This window comes from Pristiophorus japonicus, chromosome 2, assembly GCF_044704955.1.
Source record: "Pristiophorus japonicus isolate sPriJap1 chromosome 2, sPriJap1.hap1, whole genome shotgun sequence".
Lineage (NCBI taxonomy): Eukaryota > Metazoa > Chordata > Chondrichthyes > Pristiophoridae > Pristiophorus > Pristiophorus japonicus.
Window position 1 is genome coordinate 337,481,878 of NC_091978.1, and position 18,706 is coordinate 337,500,583.

Consider the following 18,706-nt stretch of genomic DNA (forward strand, 5'->3'; position numbering starts at 1 on the left):
AAAACCATGGCTGTTCGCTCAGAGATACTCTGAACAGAAGGATGATTGCAAATAAATTGCATTAGCAAATTTGAGGAAACACATAGGGTTGAAATCACTCTATAAGAACTAAGGAAGGCATGGAAAAAGAAAAGACCACTTACCCCCTTTGGCACATTCTTTCCACAGATTCACACTAGCATGGAGTCTATCCAACCCATCAATTCTCCTGAGGGAATACTCTCCAAATTTATTTTTCCCTATCTTGTCCCAACAAAGATAACTCACACAATACTCATCATTTTCCATAAATGCTCCCAACAGGCAAGATTTTCTACTGGGAGCGTGCATTTGGAAAAATGGGCTCAAAAATTCAGTGGCATCGTGCTTGTTTTACAAGCCTAAATCTGCCGCCTAATGATTCAACATGGCAGGCAGCATGCGTTTGCTCACTCCGTGTCGGAACTATGCCGCCCACCATAGTAGGCACCGGCAGTATTAAAAAAGCCTCATTAAAGCATTGAAATAAGGGTCCGACACTTATAATAATGAAAGACAGGAACAACAGTTAGATTGAAGTGTCGGGAGAGCAGAGAGTGAAGTGGCTGGTGAAAGCAACTGCAGTTTATCATGCAGAGTGTATAGGGTGAGATAGAACTAAGGAGGGAATAAAAGGGATAAGGTGCAAAGAAACCCTACATGACATCGCCTGCGAAACTGGCACTCGCCACGGCCATGACTCTCCCCCTGCTCGTGCTGTTTGTCCAGCACGCTTTGTTGCACAGGGGACAGGATCTACAGGCAGGCTCAGCCTCCTCAGGTCGCTGCAAACTGTCACACATTGCGAGCGACCTTCCAATGCAAGAAAGAAGGGAGTGTACCAGTGACATTATTGTGAGGTGTTTTTAATCTCATAATACTCCTGTGAAGCGCCTTGGGATGTTTCACTACGTTAAAGGTGCTACAGAATTACAAGTTGTTGTTGTGTTTAGAGACTGTGCCTGTCACAGTCAAATAGTTTGTATGTAGTGTGTTCAATGTGAGGGGTAGGGAAGTGAGGGTTGCAATAGTGATGAAATTAGGAAGTGAGAGTGTGTGAGGAGGAGAAGCAGGTGGAATGAGGTGTGGTACAGTGATTGCCGGTGATTGAAGGGATGCGGGAGAGGGGAGTATTACGAATAGTGAGGCGGAAGGTTGGTGCAGGTGTGAGGAGAGGGTAAGAGAGCGGTATTCTTAACATGACAACTCTGGTGAGTTCACTGCGCTTTGTTCTACATTACATCCTTGTTCTGGAAGCTAAGGTCCTAAAATTAACCCCTCCTCATCGAACTCTTCCCACTGGCAGCAGAAGTGTCATCTGGAAGGAATTATGCCCCCTCCCCCCCCACAATTCCGGGAGAACTTCCTCCTCCTGTCTACTGCCTTGTCCAGGGCCTCCAATGCTGCTTCAGAGAACCCGGGTGCCCTCAGGATCTCTTACAGTCATTATTCTACTTGCGAGCTTTGGTTGAAGTTTTCTTGCCATCTGCAGCCAGAGTGCACCTCAAGAGGTGCTGGCTGCCTTTATGCAGCATCAGTTAAGCCTGATTTTCGAACTCCCCACAAACGGTTAGATAATGAGTACCGCTGGCTACACGTCTCAGTCAAGATAATGTGCTGCCTGCACCAATTTCATCTCGTCCCTTCGACCACGGGAACAGGTGCTTGCAGCACATGCCCCTGCCCCCACGTGCTTGTTTTTGGGCATGACCAAATTTCTAAGCCTTGGTCCTCATACATCTGATCAGTCACTTTAAGTTGAATGTGGCTCCGGAGATAGAATAAAAAGTGTGCTAGCCCATTGCTCTTCCTGGTTCCTGTAGCCATAACTGTTGATCTGTAGCTGATTTAATTGGTGTAGCGTGACAAAGCGATTTTTATGCAAGATTATCGCAAGCTAAATGAAAGTAAAGCTTTTGTACAATTGGGCTTTTTAGTGAGATGTCACTCTAAAATTAAAGCCCCCAGAAAGACCAACAAAAGTAATTAATGAAAAATCAGTCTGCTGGAGACCTGCCATTTCTGGTCTCTCTGATGAAATAAGAAAAACACTTTAATGATTGGTCCCTTTGCAACCAGATGCCATTATAGCAAGCAGGGGTTGGCATCCTTCCCAGTCCTGGCTGCCAATCTCAGTGCAACAACGTTATTGGAAAGTTGAGCACCAGCCAGCACCAGGTAACTTTGGTTAAATGTTTTATGAACAGAGCTGTAACTTTTGAATAACCTCGGCAAAATGGAGTGCAACGTCTTCAGGTTCCTATGGGATCCTTGGTAATCAGCCAAGAATTTTACAGGCACACTGCCAATGCCACGTGTATCACTGATGTGTATGCCAAGCAGCTGTAGTCTCTAACAACCACTGCACTGAGGCTGGCATCCAACAAAGTGGCCATATTCCCCAAGTGCCAGACTGACATCTATGGTGCTTCTAAGACCTGGTAAACAAACTACTGAGCTACATGGTAAGGATGCTGCTTGTTGTCAAAAAAACCTGTCTGGAAAAAGGGTGAAGCGAGTGTTTGTGGCACCAGGTTTGTTCCACAGTGGCTGCCACTCCAAGTTAACTCTAGAACCAATGTGATAAAGACTTGGGCCCTGACATATGAATGACACTGGTTTTGTGCCACTTGAATCTGCTGATGATCTGAAGTGTTGACCTCATCCGGGTCAGCTTTCTTCAATATCCATTAGCACTTGTGAAAAGTGGCTGTTGCATGTGGTCGTGAAATGGCTGCACTGGTAGAACTGAATTGAACCTCGCAATAATCAGGGCATCCCTGGCATCCCCAGGCAGCAATGTGTGCCCCTGGTGGCGCATTGCCTTCATCACCTTCCAACTCTTCATCCTCCTCTACCTCCATCTCGTAATCCTCTGAAGTGGATATGCACTCCCCGCCTTGGTCCTCATCCAGGTCCAATCCTCACTGCTGCGCAATGTTGTGCAGAGCACAGCACAACATGACCATTCTAGACACCCCGGATGGTGCGTACTGAAGGATGCCTCCATGTCTGTCGAGGCAACTGAAGCGCATCTTCAGCATGTCGGTGGGTTGCTCGATGACACAACTGGTGGTTACATGGCATTGATTGTAGCACTCTTGGAAATCATTCCCTGGGTTTTTGAGAGGTGTCATCAGCCATGTTGTAAGTGGTCTCCAAGCAGCCACCCATTAACTTTGTTTTCAGGTGCGAAGTCCTCAGGGAGATTGGAGTGCCACAGGGCAGAAACATCATGGCAGCTTGCGCATAACTGCATAAAGATATTTTTGTGGTTGCACACCGGCTGCACATTGATGGAGTGGAAGCCCTTATGATTGATGAATACTCCTACTTGATCTGTGGGTGCCATGATTTTCACATGTGTGCAATCGATGACAACCTGCACCTGTGGGAAGCCAGCCAGAGATGCAAACCCGAGTGCCCACTCATTCTGATTGGCATAATCGCAGGCAAGGTTGCCATAATTGGCGGATCTGGCGAACCAGCCATCAGTCACCTGTCTTATGCACTTGTGGGCTGCCGACTGGGAGACCCTGAAAATATCTCCAGCAGAGCCCTGAAAGAATCCAAAGGTAAAAAATGTTGAGGGCGGTGGTGACTTTGACAGCCACTGGTAAAACATGGCCACCAGGTCCAGCTGGCAGCAGGCTGCAGATGTCCGCCACCACCTGACGTGACAACCTGAGGCCCCGACACTCTGCTGTGCCGACATGTCGAGGAAGCTGATCCTCTGCCTGTAGACTCTGTGTGGCTGGCTTGGCCTCCTGCGAACTGCACCTCTCTGCTACTCCTCTCTCTGCTGGTCCCCTCGCTCTTGTGCAGCTACAGGTCTGTGACCAGCAGGTTTCTGCTGGTGCTGGTCATCCTGGTCCTTATCTGAAGTCCAATCTAAAGCAGCATAAGCGGCATCCATCCTGACCTGATAGATCAAACCTCCCAAGTGTAGAAAGCAACCTCTCAGCAAAAGTGCTGTGAGCAGCCTTTGCTTCTAGCAATAAGAAGGCAGCTGTGAATACTGAGGATGCAGTGCCATATTTCCATGAGGCAGATTGATTGACCCCCTCAATTGTCGCTGTATTCTCACCTTGCTTTCACTGGCGTATTTCAGGAAGCCTGGGAAACCCGCGGATCACACGTTAAGCTGAAAAATCTGTGTCAATATTGCTCGAATTAAGTGATTAGCATATACATAGGATTACAGGAAAAATGGCACAGAAACAGGCCATTCGACCCAACCTGTCCATGCCGGCGTTTATGCTCCACTTGAGCCTCCTCCCGTCTTTCCTTATCTAACTCTATCAGCATAACCATCTAATTACTTCTCCCTCATATGCGTATCTAATCTCCCTTTAAATGCATCTATACGATTCGCTTCAACCACCGCCTCTGGTAGCGAGTTCCACATTCTCACCACTCTCTGGGTAAAGGAGTTTCTTCTGAATTCCCTATTTGATTTCTTGGTGACTAACTTATAATGATGGCCTCTAGCTATTCTCTTCCCAACAATTGGGAATACTCTTTGTATTTGGTTTATCAAAACCTTACATAATTTTAAAGGTCCCGATTATGTCACCCCAATCTGTTCATCCTTTCCTTTTTTGAACTACAGGGGAGTCAAGGGTTATGGGGAACAGGCAGGAAAGTGGACTTGAGGCCAAGATCAGCTTAGCCATGATCTTATTGAATGGTGGAGCAGGTTCGAGGGGCCGAATGGCCTACTTCTGCTGCTATTTCTTATGTTCTTATGATAGCTATACCCTTGCATTTCTGGTACATCCTTGTAAATCTTCTCTGCACCCTCTCCAGTGCCTCTATATACTTTTTATAACATGGCGACCAGAACTGTACGCAGTGTGGTCTAACCAAGGTGTGGTACAAGTTTAGCATAACTTCCCTACTTTTCAATTCTATCCCTCTAGAAATAAACTCGAGTGCTCAGTTCACTTTTTTATGGCCTTGTTAACCTGTGTCGCTACTTTTAGTGATTTGTGTATTTTTACTCCGAGATCCCTTTGCTCCTCTTCCCCACCAAGACTCACACTTTCCAAGTAATAAGTGACCTCCCTATCCTTCCTACCTTCCCTAATACCTCACATTTATCTGTGTTGAAATTCATTTGCCAATTTAATGCCCATTCTGCAAGTTTATTATTGTCCTCCTGTAATTTGAGGCAGTCCTCCTTAGTATTGACTATCCCCTCCAATTTAGAAATTGGTTTTTTGAGTCCAAAGTCTAACTTGTTAATATAAATTGTGAACAACTTGGTCCCAGCATTGATCCTTGTGGAACACCACTTCCTACCTTCTGCCACTCTGAATAGCTACCCTTTACTCCGACTCTCTGCTTTCTGTCTTGAAGCCAGCTGGCTATCCATTCTGCTAATTGTCCCTTGACTCTGCATTCTCTGACCTTATTCTTTAGTCTATTATGTGGTACCTTATCGAAGGCCTCTAGAAAATCTAGATAAATTACATATATGTTAATAGACAACCCACCTCTCCTGAGGGGTTGCATGCAGGTAGCCTAAAGCATTCCCTCTAAATGCAGATGTCAGGGGGCTGGAGCTGGCTTCCCAACGCGCTGTAAATTTCTCACAACCCACAACCCGCACCCAAACCCACGCGCATCTACATGTTAAAATTTCACCCAATGTTTAAGTTCAAGTTCTGCTAGCTATAATTATTGTCTGATTACTCTTCTGTGAAGTGCCTTACAATGTTTCCCTATGTTAATGATGCTATAGAAATGCAAGTTGTTTTGGTATTTTTGTTATTGAGGATGATGAAGATGAGGGAGAGAATGTGGAAGTCAAGCCCAGACATTAGCCATGGACCATGACCTTGCCCAAATGATCCTCCATAATATCATATGTTTTTTCACTGATACACATACCTCAGATAGCTATGGGGGACTTAGATAGTGTTGGTAAGGATGATTCACAAAGCACCAGTGCAGGAGGACTAGGGAATGGGTTTAAATGTGCCACTTTCCCAGGGGAGGCCAAGGAAAAGATAGCTCCTGACTTCAGCATTGGGGTCACATATCCAGGAATGGTGGTGTCTGGAAGCAACCTGCCTGAGACTGCTGTTTCTCATACATGCCAGACATCCAACCTTGCCCCTTAAAGCACCACACCAGTGTCATGCAGGAGGTAACATTAGGCTATCAGGCACAAGCCCCAGAGGTGCAAACAGCAGCAGCTCCCTCCCAAGAATAAGCTGCCATGAGAAGAGAAGCAGCTCAGTCTCATGAATGTTTTATACCACAGGAACAGCCAATCTTATTCCATGATACTGGCCATTGGATTGCCCCTAGGAGAAGCATTAGAATTGAAGAAAGGACATGTTTAGACCCCTAGAGGAAGCACGATCTGAGGAAAGAGTAGGTTGACTTCTGTTTACTTTAGAGTTTATTATATTAAAGGACAATATCCACTTATGCAGTGTTTTGTTATTTTTGGAAATTATTGTCACACAGGAAAAGGTGTGCTTATTTTGTACTGAGTTATCAATTGGGTGATTATGATTTGCACAGTCAGGTAATGCCAGAGATCTGATGTACTTTCAAGGATGGGTGCAGGATTGAAAACGTGTTATTTATTTAAGTGCTGATATTTACTATTTGTAATACTTTGGATTAGCAGTGATATTTTCGATTAACACTATTTGCAATTGCTAACAATTTCCATCCCTTGCAATGATTATTATTAGCACTAGCACCAATCCCTGCACGAAACTTGATCTCAAGTCAGCCAATATAAATCTAGTACTGGATCAGACACAAATTTGAGTCAATTACCCAGATCGTGTTCAGCAGTGAACTGCTTGTTGCTTTGACAACCAACACTAAAACATATTTGCCACTTTCACTTATTTGTTGAGCAGCCAAATAGGGTTATTCGAATAAGGTCAGTGGAAACCATGGCTTTGATGGGTCAGTGCACAAGCACAATGTGTTATAGCACATTGCCATACAAAACAATGAACTGAACTCATACCAGAGCGAGCTGGACTTGTATTATGATGCAATACCTGAAGCACTCACTTCGACAATTTGTAGAGTATCGGATTGCCAAAGTAAATTGCTCAGAGTACGGCTCAAATCACTAATTATCCAACTGAAAGATTTTCTTAATCAGCAATACAATTGACTGAATCCCTCCTTAGGGGTACGTGATCTTTAAAATTGAGTAAGGAGCTAATTGTTCTCAACTTTTGAGCAGCCTGGATTTATAAAAAGAGTTTTCTCTCCAAGGTAAGAAAGGTAAAGGTTCAGATTCAGGGAAGGAGGCTCATTAATGCTGGCTAATCTACAGATATATATTCCTTTGAAAAGTTGCCCGTGCAAAGGCTCATTTTTAGCAATCATAGAAACATAGATTCATACAATCTTACAGCAGAGATGAAGGCCATTAGGCCTATTGTGCCTGTGTCGACTCTTTGAAAGCGCTGTCCAATTTAGTCCCACACCTCAGCTTTTTCCCCATAACTCTGCAAATTAATCTCTTCTTGTACATGTTCAATTGCCTTTTGAAAGCTCCTACGGGATCTGATTCCACCACCCTTTCCGGTTCTGCATTCCAGATCTTTATAACCTTCTGTGTGAAAATATTGCTCCTCATTTCCCCTTTAGTTCTTTTGTCAATTATTTTAAATCTAAGACCTCTGGTTACCGAATCACGGCAGAGGAAACAGTTTCCCCCTACTTACTCTGTCAACACCCATCATAATTTTGAATACCTTTATTAGGTCTCCCCTTAACCTTCTTTGCTCTAAGGAAAACAATCCTAGCTTCTCCAATCTCTCAACATAACTGAAGTTCCTCATCACTGGTAGTGTCCTGGCAAACCTCCTCTGTACCCTCTCCAGGGCCTTGACAGTCTTCCTAAAGTGCCCAGAATTGTACACAATACTCTAGTTGAGGCTTTTACCAGTTATTTGTAAAGGTTTAGTATGACTTTCTTGTTTTTGCATTCAATGCCCCTATTTACAAAGCCAAGTATCCCATACACTTTCTTAATCACCATAACAACTTGCCCAGCCACCTTCAAAGATTTGTGAATATGCATCCCCAGGTCCCTCTGCTTTTATAACCCTCTCAAAATAGTACATTTAGATAATACTGTCTCTCCATGTTGTTTCTCCCAAAGTGCATCACTTCACACTTACCTGAATGAAATTACACCTGCCATGTGTCAGCCCATTTCACCAGTCTGTCTACATCCTCTTGAAATCTGCTACTATCTGGCTCACTATTTGCTACATTGCCAAGTTTTGTATCATCTGCAAACTACAAAATTGTACTCGCTATACACAAGTCCAGGCCATTTATATATAACAAGAAAAGCAATGGTCCTAATAATGACCCCTGGGGGACCCCATTGCATAGTTCTCTCCAGTCAAAAAAACATCCATTCACCAATACTCTCTGCCTCCTATCCCTTAGAGAATTACATACCCAAGTTACCACCATTTTTTTAATACCATGTGCTTCTATTTTCCAAATAGGTCTGTTATGTGGTTCTTTAACAAATGGCTTTTGAAAGTCCATATACTGTACTTATCTTCATCAACTCTCTCAGTTGCTTCATCAAAGAACTCAATCAAGCTAGTCCGACAAGATTTGCCGCCCTGGCAAACAACCCATCAGTGACCTGTCTTCTGCATTTGTGGGCAGCCAACTGGGAAATCCTGGCTATGTCTGCGGTAGAGCTCTGGAAGGATCTGAAGGCAAAAAAGTTGAGTGAGGTGGTGACTTTGACAGCCACTGGTAACGCGTGGCCAGCAGGCAGCAGGTCTTCTTCTAGGGGGCTGCAGGTGGCTACCACCATCCGATGTGACAATCTGAGCCTCCTGAGGCACTGGTGTTCAGTCATGTCAAGGAAACTGAGTCTCTGCCTGTAGACCCTGTTTCGTGGGTAGTGCCTCCTGCGATCTGCACCTCTCTGCTCATCCCCTCGCTCCTGTGCAACATCAGGTCTGTGACCTGCAGGTGCTGTTGCTGGAGCTGTTGCTGGTCGTTGGATCCTCATCCAAGGTCCAATCCACAGCAGCATAAGCGGCACACATCCTGATGTGAGAGAGAAAACTTCCAAATTGTAGAAAGTAACCGCTCAGCAAAAGTACTGCGAGCAAACCCTTTCCCACTAATAGGTAAGGAAGTTGCTGCAAGTACTGAGTATTTATTGGCATATTTCTCTGAGATTGATTCAGACCGCTCAAGTGCTGCTGTGTGATCACCTAACTTTCACTGGCGAGTTTCAGGAAGCCCGGGAAACGTGTGGACCCAACTTTAACACTAAAAAAGTATGTTAATATCACTCTAAATGAATGATTAATATATGTTAATTGGCAACTCTCCAGGTTACCACTCTATCGACTCTGGATCAGTTCCTATGGACTGGAGGGTAGCTAATGTAACACCACTTTTTAAAAAAGGAGGGAGAGAGAAAATGGGGAATTATAGATCGGTTAGCCTGACATCGGAAGTGGGGAAAATGTTGGAATCAATTATTAAAGACGAAATAGCGGCGCATTTAGAAAGCAGTGACAGGATCGGTCCAAGTCAGCATGGATTTATGAAAGGGAAATCATGCTTGACAAATCCTCTGGAATTTTTTGAGGATGTAACTAGTAGAGTGGACAAGGGAGAACCAGTGGATGTGGTGTATTTGACTTCCAAAAGGCTTTTGACAAGGTCCCACACAAGAGATTGGTGTGCAAAATTAAAGCACATGATATTCGGGGTAATGTACTGATGTGGATAGAGAACTGGTTGGCAGACAGGAAGCAGAGAGTCGGGATAAACGGGTCCTTTTCAGAATGACAGGCAGTGACTAGTAGGGTGCACAGGGCTCAGTGCTGGGACCCCAGCTATTTACAATATACATCAATGATTTAGATGAAAGAAATGAGTGTAATATCTCCAAGTTTGCAGATGACATTAAGCTGAGTGGTGATGTGAGCTGTGAGGAGGATGTTAAGAGGCTGCAGGGTGACTTGGGCAGGTTAGGTGAGTGGGCAAATACATGGCAGATGCAGTATAATGTGGATAAATGTGAGGTTATCCACTTTGGTGGCAAAAGCATGAAGGCATAATATTATCTGAATGGCGGCAGATTAGAAAAAGAGGAGGTGCAACGAGACCTGGGTGCCATGGTACATCAGTCATTGAAAGTTGGCATGCAGGTACAGCAGGCGGTGAAGAAGGAAAATGGCATGTTGGCCTTCATAGCTAGGGGATTTGAGTATAGGAGCAGGAAGGTCTTACTGCAGTTGTACAGGGCCTTGGTGAGGCCTCATCTGGAATATTGTGTTCAGTTTTGGTCTCCTAATCTGAGGAAGAACGTTCTTGCTATTGAGGGAGTGCAGCGAAGGTTCACTAGACTGATTCCTGTGATGGCAGGACTGACATATGAGGAGAGACTGGATGGACTGGGCCTGTATTCACTGGAGTTTAGAAGAATGAGAGGGGATCTCATAGAAACATATAAAATTCTGACGGGACTGGACAGGTTAGATGCAGGAAGAATGTTCCCGATGTTGGGGAAGTCCAGAACCAAGGGTCACAGTCTAAGGATAAGGGGTAAGCCATTTAGGACCGAGATGAGGAGAAACTTCTTCACTCAGAGAATTGTGAACCTGTGGAATTCTCTATCGCAGAGAGTTGTTGAGGCCAGTTCGTTAGATATATTCAAGAGGGAGTTAGATATGGCTCTTATGGCGAAAGGGATCAAGGGGTATGGAGAGAAAGCAGGAATGGGGTACTGAGGTGAATGATCAGCCATGATCTTTTTGAAAGGTGGTGCAGGCTCGAAGGGCCGAATGGCCTACTCCTGCACCTATTTTCTAAATATATCGCAGAATATTTTTGAATGCAAGGGGTAAAAATAAACAATTATGTTCTAAAACGCTGCCCAATTGCGCTGGTTCATGGAAGATTTTCTGTTTGTAGATATGCAAATACATTTGAGCGGAAACTTGAACCATGGGGCGAAATTGCCCTGTGTCCCGAGGTGGAGGCGGGACTTTCTCTGAATGGGGTGAGATACACGGGGTCTCAACTACATTTGCTATCAGTTGTGCTGTTGGTGCTCTTGCTTAACTATAATTTTTGATTTAAATATTTTTATTAATTACATTGGCACACTGCCAGTGCTATACTGTGGTGTAATGGCCAGAATTCCTTTGCTAGCATTTGCCACCATGCCCTCACTGATTAGGGATTTGTACGTCTCCTGCCTCTACGCAGCGGCATGGCATGGGAATCGCTGCCACAAATGATGGATTGCCATGTGTTGCTTTATTTGTACGTCATTGGTGTTAACTCAGTTAAACAGCAGCACACCTGCAATAATATTTTGCTCTGGCCTTAAATTGAATCTTTCCAATGTGTCAGTGAGCAAATAGCTGCAATATGTCACATGAAAATACAGTAGTAGTATGAAGCAGCTGAACAAATATTAAGGTTGCTTAATCGATAATCAGTCGCTAAGAGTCTTCAAAGGTGTCACAAAAAGGAGTCCAGAACTACTGCAGCAATATTGGACTGATTGTCTAATGCACAGGACAGAGATTACTGGAGGTAACTTTCATCCTTGGCGAGGGGTGCAAAACATGGCTTCGGGTGGGTGGAGTGTATATATTTTGATACACAAGGTATCGCAATTGTGTGAGACAGGCTTGATGGACTAGATGGTCTTTACCTGTCCGTCATTGTTCATATGTTCGGAACTGGCAGTAATGGATTGTCCTCCCATTATATACCCCGCCTGCCTTTCTTTCCCATCAATCAGACACTCGAGCTGATACCTCCATCCCCATTGATCGATGGAAGTTACCCTCCCCCCCAGCCGCTGCACCACCACTATGATCTGGAATTGTCATCTGCTGCCTAGAAACTAAATAGGTTATCAAAACACATTGGAAATGAAACCAGTTAAACCTAGCTTTGAGAGAGGTAAAGAGTGATTTTTGTCCACATTATGCCTTGGACTCTTTACTGAGTGCAATGGTGAGGGAAATTTGGCAAAGATCTGTTCCGCTGGATCGCTGTTGAGATTGCGCTGTGCGTGCGTTCCTAGTTGTAAAGAAAGCTCTTTCCTGGAAAAGGTAGAGGCTTCAGAGTAATATTATGATTAAAGGAGGGTGACATCATTTCACATTGCTCGCTTGTTGATGACATTAGAGAGTGCTGGATGCCAAGTGCAATTAACGTCCAAAGTTGCTCGGAAATCCATGGTTGCTAGGCAATACAACTGTACACCGAAATTCATTTGAACGTCATAATAAGTAGATTCAATGAATATATTGCAGGATATTTCTTTGTTCCCTTTCCCACACCACCTCCCCTCCGCTGGCAGTAATGGTTCTCAGGAGCCATTGTGGTGAGGGTTGTACTGCATTTTTTAATGTATAGTTTCATTGGTAACTCAGTGGAAATCACCTGATAAATTAATTTCTTGGAGAGAGGAGAAGAAAGGGATTCCAGGGAGGTCAAGCAGCTCAGAGGTCACTGTGCCCACCTGTCAGTCTCCTCAGGCTTAGCACCCACGGTATGGTCGGGAAAGTCAGGGCAGCTGCTGACCTCTCAGGCCAGCAGTGGTGTCCCTGGCCTCAGCCATCGGGAGCTTCTGGCTGCCTATGCAGATGAAGGCACCAATTGAAATTCTGAGGGGCCTTGAAAAGTTTAAAACCTATTCTCCCCTGTAAATTTTTGGCCTTCCCTCAGACTCCCACAAACCCTTCGGTCAGCAGAGCACCAGGAACATATCACAGCCGCGTCTGTGGGGGTGCCCAGCTGACATCAGGACAGGAAAACAAGTTGGCAGGCCCGGAATGGGATTTGAGTGGGATTAGCTGGCCGGCACCTGCTACAGGCAGTAGCCAAGCTCCACTCCTCTCCCTCCCTCCAAGAAAGCCCCAGAAATCCCGGGGCAACATTACAAAGGGGGAAACTCAGTGATCAGTGACTTTATTCCTCATCTTTGCAGCTGAAGAAGTAGGCCTTCCCTGGGAGGGGTTGGGGAGGGGACACATTATGGTCTGGAAAATCAACCGGATCATTTTGAATATGGAGCCGTTGGAACTCTGCTAAAACTGGATGAACTTTACGTTGTCAAGCATTAAAAAAAAGTAACGGCCCTAAAATCCCACAGTGGTTCCGCTGGCCTCTCGCCAGCAGGAGACCGGGACAATCCCTGTGGAATTTCAGGGCCAAAATGTATTTCTCATATTGTGAAAATGTACTGTGTCATTTCCTTCTGTCATAATTAGAAATGCATAATAAGCAATATTATACATTGCTACACATTCAAAGAATCCTGGAGAAAATGCGAAATATCCCACTCTTCATGTTGCCTCTATCTTAAAAGGACTGCCATTCATTCAAAAGATTAGGAATGCTTAAAATCTGCATAATTCACATGGGTTTAGAGTTCCATAGAAACATAGAAAATAGGTGCAGGAGCAGGCCATTCGGCCCTTCTAGCCTGCACCACCATTCAATGAGTTCATGGCTGAACATGCAACTTCAGTACCCCATTCCTGCTTTCTCGCCATACCCCTTGATCCCCCGAGTAGTAAGGACTACATCTAACTCCTTTTTGAATATATTTAATGAATTGGCCTCAACAACTTTCTGTGGTAGATAATTCCACAGGTTCACCACTCTCTGGGTGAAGAAGTTTCTCCTCATCTCGATCCTAAATGGCTTACCCCTTATCCTTAGAATGTGACCCCTGGTTCTGGACTTCCCCAACATTGGGAACATTCTTCCTGCATCTAACCTGTCTAAACAGATGCAGATCTCTTTCATAATGAAAACGCACAGGTTGGAACAGAGCATTTTGATACAAAGATGCGACTTCCCCTATCTGTGAGCAGATAGGCTATTGACTCACCGTATGATAATCAGTTCTACCCAGACTCGAACGAAAGCTGGCAGTGGTCCAAAGGCTTCCAGGATGTATGTGTAATGAGCACCCGATTTCTTTATACTTGTCCCAAGTTCAGCATAAGAGAGCGCTCCTGACAACAAAAAGGAACAGAGAGAAAAATTAAGTGACTTCTCAAAGCATATTTCTGCACATAACTATAAATTCCAAACGTCTCACCTCTGGTACCTGTCCATCTCAGATCAAGGTTTTACACTTTGTTACAGAACACAAAACAATCTTTAAAATAAGGTTAACCCACTGACCTTGTAAGTGGCGTGGGGATGGAAGTGGAATGGGGTTGAAATGGAGGTGGGGGGTGGGCCCATCATTTATTGGCGGCTGCCAATCTAGAGAGAAAGAAGTATACTATAATTGACTTCAGGATGGGCTTAGCAGAAATTAACCTGTACTTGACCTGAGGGTATGCCTATACACAGCAACAGAATTTACGACTTAAATGGACAGGCCTGGTTACACACAGCTTCATGCTAGTAACAAAACAATACACGATGCGTCCTCTGGTATAATGGTCCTGTTTCTTAAAGATCAATGTAATCCAGGCATTTCACAGAGGCTCAACCAGTCTCCCACTGTAACTCCAGCAGGAGACTGGTGGAAACTCCAAGGAAGCAGCCGAAAAGCCTACTAGCTGCCATTTACGCTGTTTTTATGGGAGTCTCCCATTAGAATGTCAGAGGCTGTATCTTCAGACTTAACAGGAGCAATGCCATGGGGCATCTGCTCGTGCATATATAAATCACACATTCACATTTCAGGTTTGCACATTTTTTTTTTTAAGTATCAAAACAAGAAAGAAAGCCCATTGTTTTTTTCTGACCTCTTATTGCCCTCTTGCTGGGTAGTTATCCCCAGTGTCCTGGCCAATACTTATCCCTCAATCAACATAACAAAAACAGATTATCTGGTCATTATCATATTGCTGTCTGTGGGAGTTTGCTGTGTGCAAGTTGGCTGCCACGTTACAACAGTGACTACACTCCAAATGTACTTCATTGGCAGTAAAGCGCTTTGAGATGTCCGGTGGTCGTGAAAGGCGCTTTATAAATGCAAGTCTTTCTTTCTTTTCTCTAATTGACATCAGGCTTTACAGCATTATCATCACAGGCAGTCCCTCGGAATCGAGGAAGACTTGCTTCCACTCTTAGAATGAGTCCTTAGGTGGCTGAACAGTCAATACAAGAACCACAGACTCCGTCACAGGTGGGAGAGATAGTCGTTGAAAGGGTGGGTGCGACAGGTTTACCGCACGCTCTTCCCGCTGCCTGCGCTTGTCTTCTGCATGCAGTCGGCAATGAGACTCGAGGCACTCAGCGCCCTCCCAGATGCACTTTCTCCACTCAGGGTGGTCTTTGGCCAGGGACTCCCAGGTGTCGTTGGGGATATTGCACTTTATCAGGGAAGCTTTGAGGGTGTTCGTGAAATGTTTCCTCTGCTCACCTTTGGCTCATTTGCCATGAAGGAGTTCCGAGTAGAGCGCTTGCTTTGGGAGTCTCGTGCCTGGCATGCGGACACTGTGGCCTGCCCAGCGGAGCTGATCAAGTGTGGTCAGTGCTTCAATGTTGGGGATGTTGGCCTGGTCGAGGACACTAATGTTGGTGCGTCTGTCCTCCCAGGGGATTTGTAGGATCTTGCGGAGGCATCGTTGGTGGTATTTCTCCAGTGACTTAAGACGTCTATTGTACATGGTCCATGTCTTTGTGCCATACAGGAGGGTGGATATTACTATAGCCCTGTAGACCATGATATTGGTGGTACATTTGAGGGCCTAGTCTTTGTACACTCTTTTCCTCAGGCAGCCGAAGGCTGCGCTGGAGCAATGGAGGTGGTGTTGAATCTCCTCATCAATGTCTGCTTTTGTTGATAGGAGGCTTCCAAGATATAGGAAATGGTCCACGTTGTCCAGGGCCGCGCCGTGGATCTTGATGACTGGGGTGCAGTGCTGTGCGGTGAGGACAGGTTGCTGGAGGACCTTTGTCTTACGGATGTTTAACGTAAGGCCCATGCTTTCGTATGCCTCAGTAAATACGGCGACTATGTCCTGGAGTTCAGCCTCTGAATATGCGCAGACGCAGGCGTCGTCCGTGTACTGTAGATCGATGACTGGGGGTGGTCTTGGACCTGGCCCGGAGGCAGTGAAGGTTGAACAGCTTCCCACCGGTTCTGTAGTTTTGTTCCACTCCAGCGGGGAGCTTGTTGACTGTGAGGTGGAGCATGGCAGTGAGCAAAATTGAGAAGAGGGTTGGGGCGATGACGCAGCCCTGTTTGATCCCAGTCCGGACGTGGATTGGGTCTGTAATGGATTCGTTGATAAGGATCACGGCCTGCATGTCGTCGTGGAGCAGGCGGAGGATGTTGCCGAACTTTTGGGGGCATCCGAAACGGAGGAGGACGCTCCATAGACCCTGGCGGTTGACAGTGTCAAAAGCCTTTGTAAGGTCAAAGAATGCCATGTAAAAGGGTTGGTGCTGCTCCCTGCATTTTTCCTGCAGCTGTCGCGCTGCAAAGATCATGTCCGTTGTGCCCCATAGGGGATGAAATCCGCACTGTGAGCTCCTCGGCCATGGGGAGAAAACAGTTGAGGAGGACTCTAGCGATAACTTTCCCAGTGGCTGATAGCAGGGAGATACCTCTGTAGTTGCCGCAGTCGGACTTGTCCCCTTTTTAAAGATGGTCACGATCACTGCATCTCTGAGATCTCCCGGCATGCTCTCCTCCCTCCAGATGAGGGAGATGAGGTCATTAATCCGTGCCAACAGCGCCTCTCCACCATACTTTAGTGCCTCAGCGGGGATTCCATCCGCTCCCGTAGCCTTGTTGTTCTCGAGCTGTCTTATGGTTTGCCTACCTCGTGTGGTGTTGGGGTTTCACTGAGGTCATGGTGGGTCGCATGCTGCGCGATGGAGTCGAGAACACTCGGGTCAAAGGCAGAATCTCGATTGAGGAAATCTTCGAAGTGCTCCTTCCAGAGGGTCCTGACTGCCTCGGTGTCCTTGATGAGTGTTTCCCCGTTCTTGGCCAGCAGTTGGGTGGGGCCTTGGGAGTTTGGACCGTAGGTGGCCTTGACTGCGATGAAGAGTCCTCGCACATCAGGATTTACCTATGTACTGGAAAAAGACGTTGCAGCCTTAAGGGATATATCAGATTACAAAAAACTGCGGCTCAGCTGCAGAATAATACATTGCGCATTAGAGAGACGTGCGTTTATATAGCCCCTTTCATATTCGCAGGCTCCACTGCTGATGAATTACTTTCAAAGTGTAATCGCTCTTGTTTTGTAAACAAATATGGCAACTTGTTTGTGCACAGCAGCGCCCCATGAGCAGCAATGAGGTGAACAAACAGTTCATCTGTTTAGGTCGGGGAATGAACATTAGTCAAGACACTCAGAGAAGTTGCTGCTCTTCTTCTAAAAAAGTGCCTTGAGATCTATTTTGTCCGCCTACATGCTGACAGGGCCTCGGTTTAATATGCCATCCTGGAGACAATATCTTCGACAATACATCATCCAGCCAATTTTGCACTGAAGTGTCAGCCTCCCTTATGAGCTCAAGTTCTGGAGTGGGGCTTAAACTCGCAACCAATAGAGTCAGGAGCAAGAATGCTACCATTGATCCAGTTGGCAAGTTACATAGTATAATGCTCTGGTCTGCATAAAACAGCTTAAGCTCCAACTTATCATGACCACTCCAAGTTACTATCCAGTGATTCTTGCTGAAAGTACATGTATGTGGATATTGGATAAGTACAGGATTGGACTCGGTTGTGATGCCCTGTCGTGAAATAGCCAACTAAAACTCATTGTTAAGACTCACACAAAGGGAGGGAAGAACATTGAAGAAAAAAAATGACAATCAAAGTATTCATAATTTGGTAGACACTATCTAGTGAATGACTGCTATCCGAAATAAAATGCCCTTTTGCCAGTCACATGATCAACGTGCTGCCTTTGTTTCCATCACAGTGTTTGGAGCATGCACTTGCTAAAGCTACGTCACATTTTGATACAATGGGGATACATTTTCAGCTGGCAGGTCGCCCACCTATTGTAGAACATGCTCGATATCTGTTCCATTTAGAATGGAATGGAATGAAAGTTGGGCAGCTACTACAATGGGTGGGTGATCTGCCAGGTTTCCACCCAGGTGGCAAAGTTCAAAATGACCCCAGTGTTCTGAGGCAGCTATGAACACAGGTGCGTCGACACTAGAACTTACAAATAATTGTATGCATATATACTGCAGTATAGTGGTTGGTGAATTTTACCACATTTTATTCCTTGACAAAAATGGGTAATATGGCAAAAAAAATTGATGCAATCTGTTTGGTGTTGTGTTATAAAATGCGAGGGCCCCAAAATTGATGACCCATTTTTCGGCGGTCCCCAGCGGCACCTACCTTTTTGGTGCCCGCTGCTGCTGGCTCCAGTCGGGAGCCAGTTTCGCCTCGGTATTGTGGGCAGCAGCGGCAGGCAGCATCAGTGGGTGCGAGGTACAGGCCTCTCGAATCGGAGAACTTCGGAGGCCCTGCAACGCGCATGTGCGAGATTTGGTGGTTTTTTTTTGTCGTTCTATTAGCAAGCCGACGCATGCGTTTAAATGGTGATCACTCACTAGCACCTGCTAGTTGTAGAGAGGAGAGTGTAGGAGATACAAAGCTGCAAACCTTTCAGCAGCCATTCCTTAAATGATTAAACATGAATGGGAAAAAAGCATCAAAGAAGAGTGTTAA

General features: G+C 45.5%; 1 protein-coding gene across 1 annotated transcript in view; it reads right to left on the reverse strand.

The window, feature by feature from the left end:
• Window positions 1–18,706, reverse strand: part of LOC139248689 (cystine/glutamate transporter-like) — a 249,247-nt gene that overhangs the window by 177,608 nt on the left and 52,933 nt on the right. Inside the window, exon 2 of the mRNA XM_070872167.1 lies at window positions 13,922–14,048. Within this exon, the coding sequence (XP_070728268.1) occupies window positions 13,922–14,048 (127 nt within the window). The remainder of the gene's footprint in view (window positions 1–13,921; window positions 14,049–18,706) is intronic.